Source organism: Phoxinus phoxinus (genome assembly GCF_949152265.1).
Source record: "Phoxinus phoxinus genome assembly, chromosome: 12".
Taxonomy (NCBI): Eukaryota; Metazoa; Chordata; class Actinopteri; order Cypriniformes; family Leuciscidae; genus Phoxinus; species Phoxinus phoxinus.
Window position 1 is genome coordinate 19,977,679 of NC_136887.1, and position 16,664 is coordinate 19,994,342.

The 16,664-nt window shown below is 36.5% G+C and overlaps 5 protein-coding genes across 6 annotated transcripts; 2 read left to right on the forward strand and 3 right to left on the reverse strand.

Annotated features, from left to right (window-relative positions):
- The first annotated feature begins 197 nt into the window (after positions 1-197).
- sowahd (sosondowah ankyrin repeat domain family d) lies at positions 198-2,236 on the forward strand. Of its 2 annotated transcripts, none has more exons than XM_079631527.1 (2): positions 198-413; positions 891-2,236. In XM_079631527.1, the coding sequence occupies exon 2, from the start codon at positions 996-998 to the stop codon at positions 2,067-2,069; it is 1,074 nt and encodes a 357-aa protein (XP_079487653.1). In that variant the 5' UTR covers positions 198-413; positions 891-995; the 3' UTR covers positions 2,070-2,236. The 2 variants fall into 2 exon arrangements, with proteins under 2 accessions (XP_079487653.1, XP_079487652.1); XM_079631526.1 differs by having other exon boundaries at positions 206-448.
- Positions 2,237-2,407: 171 nt separating this feature from the next.
- Positions 2,408-3,677, reverse strand: rpl39 (ribosomal protein L39). The gene is made up of 3 exons (XM_079631528.1): positions 3,563-3,677; positions 3,242-3,345; positions 2,408-2,616 (listed from the first exon to the last, which is right to left on the reverse strand). Exons 1-3 carry the CDS (start codon positions 3,563-3,565, stop codon positions 2,568-2,570), a joined length of 156 nt encoding a protein of 51 aa, XP_079487654.1. The 5' UTR covers positions 3,566-3,677; the 3' UTR covers positions 2,408-2,567.
- Positions 3,678-4,263: 586 nt separating this feature from the next.
- Positions 4,264-9,673, reverse strand: upf3b (UPF3B regulator of nonsense mediated mRNA decay). The gene is made up of 10 exons (XM_079631193.1): positions 9,229-9,673; positions 8,618-8,724; positions 8,414-8,520; positions 8,085-8,183; positions 7,269-7,379; positions 6,626-6,669; positions 6,314-6,505; positions 5,747-5,907; positions 5,317-5,638; positions 4,264-5,237 (listed from the first exon to the last, which is right to left on the reverse strand). The coding sequence occupies exons 1-10, from the start codon at positions 9,340-9,342 to the stop codon at positions 5,094-5,096; spliced, it is 1,401 nt and encodes a 466-aa protein (XP_079487319.1). The 5' UTR covers positions 9,343-9,673; the 3' UTR covers positions 4,264-5,093.
- A 542-nt stretch (positions 9,674-10,215) lies between these two features.
- Positions 10,216-11,006, forward strand: ndufa1 (NADH:ubiquinone oxidoreductase subunit A1). Its single transcript, XM_079631252.1, has 3 exons — positions 10,216-10,521; positions 10,691-10,780; positions 10,913-11,006. Exons 1-3 carry the CDS (start codon positions 10,420-10,422, stop codon positions 10,931-10,933), a joined length of 213 nt encoding a protein of 70 aa, XP_079487378.1. The 5' UTR covers positions 10,216-10,419; the 3' UTR covers positions 10,934-11,006.
- A 1,972-nt stretch (positions 11,007-12,978) lies between these two features.
- On the reverse strand, positions 12,979-16,231 carry nkap (NFKB activating protein). Its single transcript, XM_079629767.1, has 8 exons — positions 15,495-16,231; positions 15,311-15,391; positions 14,895-14,959; positions 14,685-14,783; positions 14,559-14,598; positions 14,282-14,470; positions 14,028-14,177; positions 12,979-13,439 (listed from the first exon to the last, which is right to left on the reverse strand). The coding sequence occupies exons 1-8, from the start codon at positions 15,821-15,823 to the stop codon at positions 13,265-13,267; spliced, it is 1,128 nt and encodes a 375-aa protein (XP_079485893.1). The 5' UTR covers positions 15,824-16,231; the 3' UTR covers positions 12,979-13,264.
- Positions 16,232-16,664: the final 433 nt, after the last annotated feature.

The window sequence follows — 16,664 nt, forward strand, 5'->3', positions numbered from 1 at the left end:
TGATTTATTTGAAAAATGACGTAACATTTTATAAAGAAGCTAGTATAACAATAAAATGTATTTTATTTTAGGCCTAAATCGTTGAATTAGGCAAACTTTCTTCTCGGTTCGGTCAGCCAGCTGAATAGTCACAAGTGTCATGGGTTTGAAGTGTTGATTCAGTCAGTGTAGCTCTATTTGAACTTTAGACTTTAGGGGAGGGTTTGAACGTCGGAAATGGACTGTGAGGAGAAACACACTTGAATAGTTTCGGTTAGCTCACAGAACTTATTTTCTGATTCTCAGAAAGGAATACAAAAATGTCGTGTAACTAAGCTTTAAAATGTTTGTGAAGGCCAGCTACCTATTTGGTTGAACTGCAGTGTAGACTGCTTTATTCAGAGGGACGAGCGAGAGCTGTGTGCGGACAACAGGTGAGACGGCATCTGATGAATCACCTCAGATACAGGTTAGATTCACTGACACTTAAATAATACTCTATAATAATACTAAATAATAACACTCAATAATACTTACAATTCTCGTAAAATATTTCGAGAAGGAGAAAAGATAATGTTCGATGTAATTTTATTTTTCAGACTTTAATCAGACGTAAATCGAAACACTGAAGCTAAACTACGAGTTTATATATTAAAATGTGATATAATAGTGTAGCCTAATGTAAAATAGTAGCCTACATTACTGTGAATGTTTTAAAAACAAATATAAAAAGAGGAACACAAATGAGGAAGTGCTCGTTTTTCCCCAATAGAAAACAAAATCATATGTTGCATAAATAGCCTATCCTTTTAAAGATAAAAAAAAGATTTTCATTATTATTATTTATAATAATAATATATTGAACTATCTTATTCCATTTAAGCATGTTATGTTCCTTTCACCCCACCCAGATTTGAATATATCCTAAAGTGAATATAAGGAAGATGTTTTTCTCTGGTTATGTAAGCCTCTTCAGTTTGGATCTTATCTAAATAGCTTCCCGGGGATCCGACAGTATGTATGAGGGGAGCACCAGTGGGCCCATCAGAACTGAGGACCAATTTAATACCCCTGTGGGAGAAGCACTGCCCTCAGAAGACCCAAAAGATTCAGACTGTAAAGCCTCAGGCAGTAATGGAAGTAATTCAGATTCCCCTACAAACAGGATAACAAGCCAGTTCCGCACAAATCTTGAAGAGCGATTATCAAGACATGGAGCTCGACCCGTGTCTCCTGCGTCCAGCAGAGCCTCCTCAAGCAGATCCAGACTTCAGAAACAGCTGGATGTCTGCAGTGAACCGGGCAGCAGCAGCAGCAACTCCCGCAGACTATCCGTCGATGCTTCGGAGAAGGGCTCCATCACGCCCGCTATGCGTAAGAAGTATTTAAAAGAGCTGTTTCTGAATAACAGTTCTGGATTGTCAAGCATTTTATCATCCAAACACAAATCGTCAAAAGAAGAGGAGGAGGAACCGAAAGGAGACACTGTGAACTGCAGCGTGCTCTGGGCTTTGGATCCCATGGAGCACGCGTGGATGCTCTCTGTTGTGGATGGGAATTATGAGACCATAGTGGAATTTCTCGCTGAAGATCAGAGTTTATTGAGCAGAAAAGACTTAATTAGTGGTTTTACAGCTCTCCACTGGTTGGCCAAAAATGGAAAGGACGAGACACTGATTAAGCTTCTCAGGCATGCTGAAAAAGAGGGGCTGTCAGTGAATGTGAATTTGAGAGGCAGTGGAGGTCTGACACCTCTCCACTTGGCTGCAATGCATGACCAGTACATGGTAATGAAGATTTTGGTTGGCGCATTCAGTGCGGACGTAGACGTCATGGACTACAATGGGAAAAGAGCATGGCAGTATCTTAAAGACAACACACCAAACGAAATTAAGGAGCTTCTGGGAGCCTGTGATGATGAATACTTCTGGCATTTGAATATGAATAACAGTGCAAGTCAAGCACAAGCAGTTGAAGAACATGCTCAAAAAAATCGAGTCGAGGTGGACAGCTCAGGAGGAATTACACGCCAGCGGTTCCCATCATTTAAGAGGCTGTTGAACAAGATTGGTCTGCTTGAAAATATCTGAGACTGTAAAGCCAAGAACATGTTTGTCAGGTCATTACTGTTCTATACCAAGTTGAAATGTTTTTATTATTAACAAGATTTGTATGGTAATATGGCAACCACTTAACCTGATAAGTGTTGTGTATTATGATTAATTTTAATCTTTTTAATAAACCAAATTGCAAGGAACTTGGAGACACTTTTTTTTATATTATCCTTAGCCTAAATGCTCAGAGAAAGAAAGGTGTTTTAGTATAAAACTTGATTCTTGTCCAAGACGGTAACCTTTTGCAGAACCAACAATTGGAAAACTTAGACTCTGGCATTTTGCATTTTCACAAAACAGAAGGATCCACATAATTCTGGTTCAATGACAAATCTTTTATTTAGGAAGGACATAACCAGAATATCTGTACAAAAGAGACTGTTGTTCCAGATAGCATGGCTTCTCTCCAGCACTGGATGAGTTGGTGGTCCTGGCAAGGAACAGATGAAGGGGATGCTGAAGTAAATCTTGTGTTTACAAGCCCAGCTTGGTCCTTCTCCAGTGTCTCCTCTTGGAGTTGTATCTGCAAAAACATTTGCAAGTACAATGTAAAAACATATATGTACACAATACGTCCATTGTATCAAATTATTAATTTCAATGTTGGTACATAGTAGTTAAAGCCACTTAATATAAAGTGGGACCAAAAAAGTTCTTGAAAACTGCACTGCTCTATAACTAAAAATAGTGTGCCTCAGAAAACCATGAATAAGAGGATTTAAAGTATCAGGAGTAGCAAACTGACCAAGCAAATGGAAGTTTAAATCGTCACAAGTTACAACCTGTATCACTTTGCATTATTAAAATAATAGCAGCAACATAAGTACTGATAACAAGCAAGCCAAAGTTGCTTGATATGCATACATTTCTAATGAGGGCATTCATCTTTAACTTTTTTAATAATCCTATGAAATGTGTCTCTACAACAGAGCATTCACACGTCATATGGGAAATGACAGTACTCATGACTCTACTGCAGATGATGCTCTCAGCAGGATAATGGCAGTACTCCCACAAAATTGAGCACTGTAATTGCGTCCTGCTTTCGTTTGGCTAATATAAAAAGGCAGGACAAGAAAACAAGGGCTACTAGCACTTTAAGACTGTAACGTTAGTTTAGCAGCTACTGCACAACCATGTCAACATACCGGATCTTGTTGCCAGTTTTCATCCTAATCCACTGTGGAATGGGCCTGTTCTGCTTCTGCTTCTTGGCGAGGAAGCGTTTGATTCTGAAGGTCTTGTGTGACGCCTGAAATACAAATGTGAAGCACACATGGTTAGGCAATCTGCGATGGTTTAAGTTAGTCATCCCACGACACATCGTCGGTGAGATATTTCATTATTTATCGAACAGATTCATTAAATATTAAACACCATCAACTAAGAACTTAAACTTGCACAGAAAACTGAAGAGATGTGCAGGAAAACAATTACTTGTTGGACGATGTTTTATGATTCTCACTTACCATTTCGGAGATGGCTATCCGTTCACCACTATGGCGGTAGTCGAAGAGAAGGAACCATGGGAAACGCAAGCACTGTATATCCGAGTCATGAACAGAGCTCCTCCTTCACACCACAGCGCCGACCAGTGGCTCCACGGAGCACAAGCTACTGCATAAGGCTGACATTTCCCGCTATTCTCCATTCAGCCAATGCATGTACCGTAAAACCTTTGGCTCATTCCACGAAAAATATGCATTTAATGTCACTCCCTCTTGAATGTATGTGCAACGTACATGTTATTAAGAGCATTTTTCTTTTATACTTCCAATAAAAATATGTTCCTATGAGTCTCTCTTTAAAAAAAGTATTTTCTCATTTTTAAAACTTTGTTGTTACACTTCTGCCAACCTTGTTACTGTGATTTTGTGCAGTAAACAAATAATTGAAACTTAATCATTTATAATAATCAGTAATTATTTGTCATAAAATGACATCAAGCACAAGGCATTTCAACTTTAAATGCTTAGCTATATTTCAACCTAAATATTTAATTATACATTTAGTTTAAGATTATGTAATTGCAAATAACATTCAAAGACATCTTTGTCTGATAAAATGTACTTTAAAATGAAACTTTTAGAAATAAAAAAGGCACCTATTTCACGGAATAAAAAAATTGACCAAACAAATGTAATATACAAATAAAACGAAACACTTGAAGTAACACATTGGTTGTTCATTTATTGTCTTTTTGGATTTCTCTTCACATTTTGACAAAGCTGCAACTATAAAAGAAAAACAAGCTGTTTTGAGTTAAGAATCGGTTACAATGAAACATACAATTGGATGACAGCACATGTGACCATTTCCTAACCAGAGGATGCAGAGTGGTAGGATATGCTTCGTTTCCAAAACTATAAAAGGCCACATGTGTTTTTGCATATCATTTAATCGACTTGCAGAAAATAACTAACAGTGATCAAGGCATCAGCATCATAAAGCATGGCTATTTTTCCACCTGACCAATCCCAGATCAGAACAGAAATGGCTGCAGGCTACATCCATGCTCATAGAACACAAATTCATTACTGATTGTCTGAAGTGAAATGCACTGTATGATACCAGATAGAAGGGTTCAGGTAAGGCGTGAAAGATCTTTCTAAAGCGGAACAGTGAGAAATCTTGAGCAAGCCAGATCAGACCTTTTATTAACTATGAAACAGAAAAGCAGGTGAAGTAAAACAAGTTTGGCTGTGTACCAAAAGTAAGGCCACTTTAAGTTATCATGGTCCAATCACTTCTCTCGTGGCTATGCCCCGTTTCTCAAACCTAACCGTCGGTTAGGACTTGCCTTGCTCATGAACAGGAACTCATTCAGGCACTGGAGGGCAACAGGTATGTTCTCCCGTGTCAGTGACAAGAGAGTTTTATTTTATTTTATGTGTGGGGATTTCTTTTGCTGGCAGCACCATGTTTTTGAGGTGTTTGTCCTGACTAGAACAGAGACCCTCCTCTCTTGAGACATCATTTCATGCTAGCATAGCTGCTTCCTCACTCGGCCGCTTTCTCTTGGCTATTCTTGGACTCCCGCTCAGCCCTCCTGTCCGCTGCCTGTCCATCTCCTCCTTCTCCCCCTCCTCCTCCCCGGGTACGTGTCCTCGTCCCAGGCTGGTACAGCTGAATCGCAGGCCGATCCTTAGCCAGAAATGTGAAAATGAACTATTAGTCATATGTAAATTAAATCAGTGTTAAAGTATCAAAAAAGAGCAATTACCTTATTTCTCAGACGGTCCCTTTTGGCACTGTCTTCCTTTTTGTTGTCCTTTGATGGCTTTTCAGGATGAGCATTACCTGAGGACTCTCCAGTGTTTTCATGCTTTCTTTTCTCCCACACACGCTCCTTGTCCTTCTTCCCTTCCTCTTCTCTCTTTTTGTAGGTGTTTTCTCCATCCTGACGTTCCCTTCTCCTCCTTCGTTCCTCATCCTGCCTTCTGATACGCTCCTTTTCTTTTTGTCTTCGCTCTCTGTCTCTGTCCCGGTCTCTCTCTCTGTCTCCATCACGATCCCTGTAATCTTTATGCCCACTATCCTCTGATCTGCATGACAAAGCATATTGACATAGTGATTTGAAAATAAGAGAAGGGGTTGAGTAAGGCTGGGAATGTTTTTCATCTAGTGCAAGTGTCGAGTGCAACCAAACTTACTTGCCCCCCTTCTCCTCTCTGTGTTCACCATTATGTCGCTTCTTCATATCTCCTGTTCCAGGAGGTCGATCTTCCTTCTGTTTCTCTCGGTCTTGTTTCTTAGGCTTGTCTTTTAGCTTCTCAGTATCACCATTGTCTGCTTTCTCTGGTTTTCTTAAGAGCTAAAAGACAAAAAAAAAAAAAAACAGGACCTTACATTACTGTTTAAAAGTTGAGGTCAGCAAAACTTTTTTGAAGGAAATTAATACTTTTATTCAGCAGGGATGCATAAAACTGATTAAAAGTGACAATGAAGACATCTACAATCTTACAAAATATTTCTATTTTGAAATAAATGCTATTTTTATCATGGTTTCCACAAAAATATTAACCATCACAACTTTTTTCAACATTAATAATAAGAAAAATTTATTGAATCAGGATATTCAAATTATTTCTGAGGGCTGGAGTAATGACGCTGAATAATCAATATTCAATCAATATTTTGTGCATAAAGTTTGTGTTCTTTTAGTAATAAAACTATAGAAATGAATCAAGGTAGTCAATAATATTTACATAGTTACATACCTTGATTTTTGGCTGTTCATCTTTAGGTTGGTCCTTATCCTTATCAGATGCCTTTTCTCCCTTTTTCAATTTCTCAGCCTCTTTTCTTTTTCTTCTGTCCTCCTCTCTCCACTTACGCCGTTCTTCATCTCGCAAGCGTTTGCGTTCTAGCTCTCTCCGTCTTCTCTCCTCTTTCTTCTCTTCTCTAATCCTCTGGGAAAGACAGGATGAGAGTGCATAAACACACTACACATACAGTATGGCATATTATATGTTTGGAAACCAGTGAAGGGCTATTGAAGTATATCAGTAAATATTACACCCTCACTTTACCTGTTTATTCTTAAGGAAGTCCAAGAGTGGTGTCGTTTTTTTAGCTGGGGAAATAATATTTTAAAAGATTATTTCAAATGAAGAGTGAAAACTACATCAAGTTTAAGAATGGAGGCAATTACTTTCAATACAAACGGTAATTGCGACTTTTTATCTCACAGTTCCTACTTTTTTCCCCGCAATTGTGAGTGTACATCTTGACTTGCAATTTTTACTTTTTTTTTTTAATCAATGCAAGTTATATACAATTGCAAGTTAAGGAAAATTCACACCGCACAGACAAACACGTGTTACCCCTGTCTGCATTGGTTGGGGTTTGTTTTCACCCGAATTAACATGTTCAATCAGGGTTTGTTGGTGTCTGTTGGGTCAGTATGAACATGACAGCTATTTTTCACAAAATTCTAAATCCAACGGCAGACTTCTTCGTCTGTGCGGTGTGAATTGGGCTTTATATAACTTTATAACTTGCAATTGCGAGTTGATATCACGCAATTCTGACTTTTTTTTCTCAGATGTAAACTTGCAATTGCGAGAAAAAACTCAGAATTCGGAGATAAAAAGTTGCAATCACCAACTACTTTTTACATTTTTTTTATTCCGTGGCGGAAACAAGTTTCCACACTTTTGTGCTGAAACTCACCACTGAATTCTTTTGTCCTGGCCTCTATTTCCTCAAGTAAGGTTTCAGGATTGGAAGGAAATTTCTCCTCATCACCATTGTAGAACTCCAAAAACTTTTTGTAATCAGCATCTAATAAGAAACAGGTATGAGTCAGCATGAATAATCTTTTCTCCCCTATTGTGATGTACAGTATAACCAAATGAAGCAGCTTCTAAAATGAGAAATTTTTTTACCCTCGGTTTCACAGACAAGGCTTAAGTCTAGTCCCAGACTAAAATGCATGTTTGAGCTGTTTTAACTGAAAGCAACTTGCACTGACATATCTTAAAAGATGTCACTGCCTGCCATTGTTTTGTCTTAAGATGTACACCAGTAATGTTTTTTATTTATTTATAAGGCACGATTATAAAAGCTACTTAAATGTCCTAATTGATCTAAGGAATAATCCTGGCTTAATTTAAGCCCTGTCTGTGAAACCAGGCGGTTGTGCGAAAATTGATTATGTCCATCGGGATATTGATTGGATCATTGTTGTTTGTGAATTGCTGCGATCTTGTGATTGACAGGTTGCTGGAGGGGAGAGATTATTGTCCAGCCCTTGCACCTGTGCCCATATCATCAGAGAAGAAAAGAGGTGTCATTGTGAGGGGAGGGGACTTTAATGCATTTGAACGAATATTACGAGGGCTCATCGATAAAAAAAAGATGTAGACAGACAGATCATTTATAAAGTAATAAACACAGCAATATACCATAAAATAAGAATTGTCAAATTTGATTTCATGGTGACTAACATTTTCCCCATGTTAACTATTGTTTGCAATGATTGATTACCATCTTCAATTGTTCCACTTTTGGCATCCTTCTTCTTGCTCCTTTTTTTAGCGACTTTCTGGAATGGTGCAAACTCAACAATGGCTGGATATTCTTGTCCTATAACATGAACACACAAAAAAAGAAAAAAGAAAACAGTTCTTACTGTAGAAGCTCACCAGCATAGAAAACATGTCTGTCTGAGGGATAAAAAATATTTATATAATAATAAATTATTATTAGAAATCTTTACATTTAAGGTACAACGTCCCAAAAGTCTGATTCCTAAAACGACTGATTAGTGAGTAAATAGTGAATGCTGGAAATATTAATAACAAAAAAAGCCAAACCTCGATTATCAATGAAGACGTAGCCATCAAAACGGTCTCTGAAGAGAAGTACATCATCTTGATTTTTGAAATTCAGATATGCTCTTGCAAACAGATGAGGGAAAAGACTGCAGAGAAACAAACACATTGATCAGCCATACAATAGCCTACCTTTTATTTGTATCACTTTTCTCCTTTCTTTTATGAAATACAGCATCTACAAACCTAGTATCACTTGAGAAAAACTCCAGGTAATCTAGCTCTGGAAGAGGCTGCAGTTGTTCCTCTAAGTCTTCTTTAGTTAGACTTGGAGGCAGACGTCGGATCACAATCTAAAATTATGGGGGGAAAATAATCATAGTAATAATAACATTAATAATATAAATATGTTGAAATTAATTGTTCTTCATATATTTTATACACTGTAGAACGAAACCATACGACAAATAAGACTACGTGGTTAAGAGTGGAAGAGTTAGAATTGATAAAATAACATGTTGGAATAATGGAATAAAATAATGTCTATCTTACTTTACGTTACATGCCACTGTGTATAACGTTACGATTCTTCTCTATTAATGTACTAACAAGGCGACAAATCCCCGCAGTGATAGGAAACTTTGACAGGAGGATTTGCTAACTAGACTGTTCAAGCATTTTCATCTGCAACGTTTAAATCAAACAGCGATTAATATGTAAACATATTACTAGAAATACAGCCACATAGAATAATTGATAGTAAATTTCAAATGAAAGCGCCTAACGTTAGCTGCTTTGTTCGTAGGCTATTTGTAGCAGGAATGTAGCCAGTTAGCCTGCTAACTAACTAACGTTACCTTTGTCATAGCTTCCTTCTTCTCTTTATTTGGCTTCTCTGGTTTGTCGTTTTCATCACATTTTATTTCCAATTTCCTTTCTCTGGGACGTGTGTTTTCCTTGTCCTCCTTCATGATCCCTTGCCAACTTTTGCAACGATGTCTGACTTCGTATGTTTCTTGTTGTCGTGTCTGCGATCTCTCAGTGCTCAACTTTCCGCAGTTGTTTCTCTGTAACACCAGCAGGCGTCTCTGATTGGCTACGGCTCATGACGCAAAGAGTCGCTTCAATTTTCCCAGTGGAATAATTGTAAAAAGAAATGTATAAGCATAAAATTCTGAAAAATTCTTAGTATATTTCTGAAACCTTTGACAAGGTGATCCTTTTGGTCGGGCATTTGTTGCATTCTCAGTGGTATTTAATGACTTATGACTTGAAAGAAAGACCAAAGAATTTGCCTCTGGTACTATCTGTCCTGGTGTCTTTTCCTTATGTAGAGGTATTTCATACTCTACACATGTTTCTTTATTACATCCAGCTGACACTTTCTGAAGTATTTTTGTTTTGTTTTTGTTTTTTACAAGTAAAAATAATAATAAGGCTATGTTCTCTATTTCATTTCTCATTACAAATAAGATCAAGAAAATGTTACCTTGCTAAGCATTTTCTATCCAAGTTTAACCAAGACATGTAAACTGTTGATTTTTGCTTATTGGAACCAGAAACTGTACCCCATATCCTCTGGCATGGTCAATATACAAAGAGGTTATGGTGGGAGGTTTCTAAACTTAAAAAAATGAATCTTGAAATTATATAAAAATTAATTTTGAAATTATACTGGTAAATTTCATATTCACTGGTGTAAATTCAGCAATAATAATAATAAAATTATAAAAATAAAATTATAAAAATAATAAAATTATGTGGCGCTGAAAGAATTAGAAAACCAGCCATTACTCTGTAGTAGTAGTTCACCATGTAAGAGTAAGAGCCACCATGCGGCGCTGCAGTATTACAGGCGAGGTTTTCTTTTCACCATTCGGAAGTGATTTATACACTTCTCGGAAGTTGTCAATGTGACCGTCATATCATATCGGCAGACATTTTGCCCCATGTAATCGACAATTTTGCAAGTATTTTGTGGAAAACATTAAATTAACCGTATCCGCTTTAACAATTTCTTTGTGTTTTTACTCTCATATTTCACCACAATGTGGTATGAGATATTGCCCGGTTTTGCTGTTATGACAGTTTGTCTGATCATTCCTGGCATTGCAACTGCTCAAATCCACAAGTTCACAAACGGTGGAAAGGTGAGTGATGATGATGAATAATGTTTTGTCACTCTCTCTTGAGTATATGCTTTAGTGAATTTTTCAATAGTCAGAAACGTTTGTTCTATCCTGACATTTGACAGAAAATTCTGTATGCCCTTGTGATGTCTGCAGCACTTCATTCACTCACTTGTTCTTTAACTCATAGGAAAAGCGGATTGCACGGGCTCCCTATCAATGGTATTTGATGGAGAGAGACAAGAGAGTGTCTGGATGTGGTGAATATTACCGATCCAAGGTAAAACAACAACAACAACAACAACAACAAAAACAATGTATTGTGTAGCCTAAATGTGTATCAGTCCTGGCAAAATGCTAAACCAAAGCATGTGTTGTAATATTTTTCTGGTTGTTGTTGTTTTTTTCACAGGGACTTGAAAACATCAAGTGAAGAGCCACCTAGATGAAACTGAAATGTACATTTTGTCCAGCCGTCTATTAAAATTCTGTCTTTAAATTATGAATTTGCTTGCTGTTGCTTTATTCATATTTGAAATAGTTTCATAAGAGTTGTTGCAAAGTTCTGTTTTGATGCTGGTCCACTGCAGTGTGAATATACAGTTCGATATGATTGTTTTGCATGGTTTACTGTTTTAGATTTATGGAACGGGATCAGATTTGATTCCTTAACCCAATTAACTTCAAATTTAGTTATTAGTAATTGTCTAATTTTGATGCCAGAATTCAAGTGGCACATTAAAAACATATTTAAATAACTTTTTGTCACTTCACCGGTTACTCCAGTTTAATGATAGTTAAAATAGTGCATGGTCCGATCTTTGCAGTTTTAAGAGAGCGTCTACAAAATGTGCAAAGTACTTAAAATTATTATAATTGATCAATTTAAATCCATCTACAGAATGCTTGAAAGTGTACAGAGTACACGTAATGTGCTGTAATATGTTTATGTAATAAACAGGCTGCACAGAGTCCTTTGACAGCTTCAAATGGAGTATCAGTAGACAATATACAGTATGAGATGCAATAAGCTAACAAATTGTACTGAAGTAAAAACACTTATTTTGGAAAGAGAATCATGTATGCTTTTTACATCCATTTAGAAGTCCAGTGAAGACAATTAAGATGACGATCAAGAAGCAAGCAAGCACACATTACATATTCTTTTCCAAACCATAATGCTTATAGCACTCTTTGTGGCTCGTACTGTCAGATAATTGTGACTTCCAGGCCTGGAAAAGTCATAAAAATGACTATTGTGAAAATGCATTTCTAGTTAAGCTCAGCTCTACTAAAACATCTCATTGTGTATATATCGTTATTTGTAAATGCAATCTTAGACAAAAACTTTTTTTTTAAACCTTATCCAGTAGCTCACATGAGTTATAGAAATTCATTGGTCAAATAATAATGGGAACTTTGACTTTTATTACAGGGACATTTCTTTTTGAGCAGGAGTTTGTGACCTGTTCATTAACTGATCTTGAATGTAAAAATCAAGTATTTTATAGTTGTATAGTATACAGAGGTGGACAGAAACAAACTTCACTACAGTTGAAAGACAAATATCGTACTTTTTACAATTCTGTCAAGATCCTTGAGTAGAAAGTAGTAACGTCAGTCAGGGGATGATTTTGGTTGCAGGGATTGCATTTTGGTTGGAAATGAAAGTCGGGTTGACGTCAACATCCAACATAATATGTGTTGGATTCTGACATCAACCTGATTTTCATTTTCAGCGTTGGGTTTGGTCTTCTAAATGCGAATTTTATCATTGTTTTGGAGCACACTAGCTTCTAGATAACAGTAAGGCTAACATATTCATACTAAAAGCCCAAAAACTTTAAATAGGGCACTGTTTGAAGGAACAGACATTTGGATTTGGGTGTTCGAAACCATTGTGTATGTTATTGAGTGCACTTATCCAATCACATCAATCCCAGAAATAAATGTGATATTGATATGAGGGTAGGTAGACAGGCATAGATTCAGAGGCATAAGGTACTGTAAGTATTACATACAACAATAATAAAACGACGCATTGACATTTACTTTTGATACTTAAGTAGGCCTACTTTTAAAAACAAGTACCTCTGTAGTTATAATTAAGTAAAACTCAGTCTTTACAACTTTTACTTGACACGGAGTAATATTTAACCAGTAGTATCTGGTATTTCACTCAAGTAAGAAGTTGTGTACTTTGTCCATCTCTGATGGTATATACTTCCTATGTTGCCATGTAAAATGTTTATATGGGTGGTTAATAATACTCTAAATGCACTACATATACTCAATTAAATAAAATAATTCTTAAGAAAATGAATATTGCTGAAAGTTCCTGCAATTAGATATTCAAAGTACAGATATTATAAACAAAGACTATAGTTTAACTAACCTCACAAGGTTAACACAGGGTTATTTATTACTAAAAAAAAGTAAATACTCATAATTTAATAAAAGTTCCAGCATGACAGTGGATCACATGACCATTCTGTTTATTTAGATGCAAGAAAACACATAACATTAAGGGTTTTGCAGTGGGTAATCATTTGAGTTCTACTGGTCACAATTTATTCCTTACTTGTAATTAAAAATAATTTTACACAACAATATTAGTTCACAAACCTCTCACTGTGTATTGCACAGGAGGATGTCCAAGCAGAGAAAAAAAAAATATTTCAGTAAAATCTGTCTTAATCATTTTTTCAGTTTAAAAATAAAAAATAAGGACAAGGGACCTGAAAATATAATTCTCCAGGACAGTCTACTTCTCATCTTTGCCTTTAGTTTTTCTGTACACCATTTCTCTGAAGCTTGAAAGGATTTTGCTCTCCCTCTTTCTCCTTTCCTCTTGGTTAAAGGATGCGAGCGCTCTCTTCTCATCAGCACTGTAGATCTGGTTTTCCTTTCTCAGACGCACAGCCTCCATACGCCGATGTCTGAGGGAATAGTAGCATATAAAAATGTGCACGATACACGTACAATGCCTATGATAAAAGTTTAATCTTTTTAAAGGTATAAACTACCATTCAAAAGTTTGGGGTCAGTAATTAAGTTGTTTACGTTTTATTACATTTATTTGATACCAATACATTTAAAACAGTATTATTGTGAATTCTTTTCTTTTTTTTTCAATTTACAGAATATGTTTTCTATTGTAATATATTTTAAAATGTACTTTATTTAGTTTTCAGCATTATTACTCCAGTCTTCATTGTCACATGATACTTCAGAAATCATTTTTAATATGCTGATTTGGTGCACAAGCAACAATTCTTATTATTTTCAATGTTGAAAACGATTGCGCTGCTTTTTTCTTTTTTGTTGTGGAAACTATGATACATTTTGTCAGGATTTTTTTAAATAGAAAGCTCAAAAGAACAGACTTCGTTTGAAATAGAAATCTTTGTAACATTATACATGCATGTACACTTTTGATCAATTGAAAAGTATTAATTTCTTTAAAAAAACTGACTCCAAACTATTGAACGATACTGTATGTACGTAAATGTATAAAAGCTTCATACCTGCTTCCACTCATGACAAAGCCAGATTTTTCAAACTCCGCAATCTCATCACTAGTCAAGCCGATTTCACCTCTTCTCGGAATACGTTTTCCTGCTTTGACAAACTCTGCCATGGCAGCACCTTCACCTGGTAGCAAAGCGTGGCCAAAGCTATGGAAAGAATTATAGGGGAGAAACATTCAGGATCAAACATGACATAAAAACAGCGACCGTTCTTATTAAGCAACAAAGTGAAGGAGGAATCAAATGCTTACTCTAAAGGTTTATCATCTTGGGACAGGTGAGTGAGAGGAGCTTCAGGTCCAACAACATTTTCTCCAACACCAGTCTTCTCCACCCATGAGATTTCATTGACATCCTCTTCTTCTTCCTCTGAATGTTCACTGCTAGAGCTACTGGACTCCTTGTGATTCTTCTTCGCCTTCTTCTTCTTTGACTTCTTCCTGTGAGGACAAAATCATGCTACTGTATAAAATTATTCAAGCCTTGCTGATTCAGTACACTTACTACAAATGAAAACACAATTCTTACTTTTTACTTTTCTTCTTTTTCTTCTTCTTTTTCATCTCTTCTGCAAAACAAGCAAGAAAACATTTCATACTAATCTTACATATCATAAGAATAACACGTTTAAGAACAAAAATGTATGCCCCAAACCTTCCGAATCACTTTCTGACTCGCTGTCCTCTGAGTGCTTCCTGTTTTTCTTCTTCTTTGATTTCTTCTTCTTCTTCTTTTTCTTTTTCTTCTTTTCCTCTGTGGGCATGAAATCAGTCATTTATTCAACAGCTTCCAGGTCACATTCAGTAAACATGTTATAATGCAAAAACGCATTGTGCGCCACTGAGATTTTAAAGACTCATTTACCCTCTGAACTTGAATCAGAGCTGCTGTTCTTCACGTCCTCTTCTACAGGAGTGTGTTCGTCAGAGCTATTAAAAGAGATCAGATGAAAATGTTGAAGCACATGGAGTATATGAGGAATATTACTGTGAATACATTATTATAGGGTTTTAACTAAATTCTTGCTATTGTGAAAAGGTATTAAATATTTGATGGCAGCTTAGTGACAATGAAGTACAGATGTGGCTAGCATGAGTATCAAAATAAAGGCGACAATACATCTTATAATTGGATGTAAAAAAAATTGTTGTTGCATTGATTCATCATCATATCGTCATTTGATTGATTGACACCTATAATGCTTAATGACACAGATATTAAAACAGTAGGCCTATAGACAGAGTGAGTAATGACATATGTGGTATTCATTATGTACTCACTCAGGTTCTCTGACTCTTGGAGAATATCCCCAGACCTCAGGACATCCCAGTTCACCAATTCTCTCGCGTTCCTGAAGACGCCTTGATAGAGAAAACATAAGGAGAATAAATGCCACCGCCTTTGTATGTTACTACAAACAATTTCTTGCATAAGTGTAGAGAACATAATGTCATCGTGTCTAACCTTGCGATGAAGGCGTCTTGTCTCTGTCGTTGGGCATCATCTCTCTTATCATAGTAATCGGATCTTGATCCAGCACCGTGTTCTCTGTCTCTCTGATCTGACCAATTTATCCGATCTCTTTCCCTTGACCTCGAGCGACTGCGAGAACCGCCAAATCGAAACCGGTTTCTGTTCCTCTCTTTATCGATGTATCGCGATTTGTGGTCGTCTTCATGGTCGTTTCTGTGGTTCTTCAGCCCTCGGGTCTCCGGTGAGCGGCTGTTGGAGCGGCTGTCTCGGCGTCTCTTCGGGCTCACGGGGCCTGAATATTTTACGTCCAGCTCGGGCATGACTATAATCTGTCTTTCCAACTTTAACGTGTTAATTTAATTTTTACTTTCTTATATAATGTTAGGTCAAAAACGTCGTGTTAATTACATTTTGTTGTAATGTCGCAGTTCACCAAGCAAAGCTGTTCTAGCTAACGTAGATCAGCGAACTGCGATGTCAAGTTCTTTAACTACTGAGACAAAAACAAATATTTATATAAATTATGGTTGTGTTGAGACTCACCACGAAACCTGTAAACAACTTAAACGTGGGCCATGGGACCAAAACAGCGTCGTTGAATTACTGCTTGTGTTTACGTTTCCGTTACGCTAAATTCTTCTATCATGAAGAATTGTGAGCAGACACCCGCAATATCGCCCCCTGTAGACCTGGAGAGTGCGCATCTGGACAAAATGGCACTCCGATCTGTTATGGATTTCCCGATTTCCCTTTTAATGTACTGGGAAATGCATGTTGATATAATAATTTGTCCTTGCAAGTATGAGGACAGATATATCTGGGTTACCTTATAATGTAGGCTATTTGACAGGATGGAAGCGTTGCTACATGTGATAAAAGATTTATTTCGTGAAAAAATGAACAGACCTGTGTGTTCTCCATATTTTTATACAAAATTGCATGTATTTATTTATTTGATCAATTTAAATGCAACAAATCTGAGACTGTTAGTACTGTAATAAAATGTTTACACACTATGTAGTAAGTCTATTGTAGGCAATACTTTATTGTCAATAAAGCACTTTGTAACTTTCAGTTATTACAATTATTACTATTAAAATAAAATAATATAATAGTATTTATAATATAATATAATAATATGAATATGATTATTTTATACAG

What these genes read in the sequence shown, in the direction of transcription:
- sowahd (XM_079631527.1), top strand. Translation starts at nt 996, where the DNA reads ATGTATGAGGGGAGCACCAGTGGGCCCATCAGAACTGAGGACCAATTT.
- rpl39 (XM_079631528.1), bottom strand. An exon ending in AAAACTGGCAACAAGATCCG is followed by an intron (nt 2,617 to 3,241) that starts GTATGTTGACAT and finishes ATGTTTTTGCAG; the next exon opens with ATACAACTCCAAGAGGAGAC.
- upf3b (XM_079631193.1), bottom strand. Translation starts at nt 9,342, where the DNA reads ATGAAGGAGGACAAGGAAAACACACGTCCCAGAGAAAGGAAATTGGAA. An exon ending in TTTTTCTCAAGTGATACTAG is followed by an intron (nt 8,521 to 8,617) that starts GTTTGTAGATGC and finishes GTTTCTCTGCAG; the next exon opens with TCTTTTCCCTCATCTGTTTG. An exon ending in CGTCTTCATTGATAATCGAG is followed by an intron (nt 8,184 to 8,413) that starts GTTTGGCTTTTT and finishes TTCATGTTATAG; the next exon opens with GACAAGAATATCCAGCCATT.
- ndufa1 (XM_079631252.1), top strand. Translation starts at nt 10,420, where the DNA reads ATGTGGTATGAGATATTGCCCGGTTTTGCTGTTATGACAGTTTGTCTG. An exon ending in AGTTCACAAACGGTGGAAAG is followed by an intron (nt 10,522 to 10,690) that starts GTGAGTGATGAT and finishes TTTAACTCATAG; the next exon opens with GAAAAGCGGATTGCACGGGC. An exon ending in GTGAATATTACCGATCCAAG is followed by an intron (nt 10,781 to 10,912) that starts GTAAAACAACAA and finishes TTTTTTTCACAG; the next exon opens with GGACTTGAAAACATCAAGTG.
- nkap (XM_079629767.1), bottom strand. Translation starts at nt 15,823, where the DNA reads ATGCCCGAGCTGGACGTAAAATATTCAGGCCCCGTGAGCCCGAAGAGA. An exon ending in CAAGACGCCTTCATCGCAAG is followed by an intron (nt 15,392 to 15,494) that starts GTTAGACACGAT and finishes TTCTCTATCAAG; the next exon opens with GCGTCTTCAGGAACGCGAGA. An exon ending in TTTGTCATGAGTGGAAGCAG is followed by an intron (nt 13,440 to 14,027) that starts GTATGAAGCTTT and finishes CTATTCCCTCAG; the next exon opens with ACATCGGCGTATGGAGGCTG.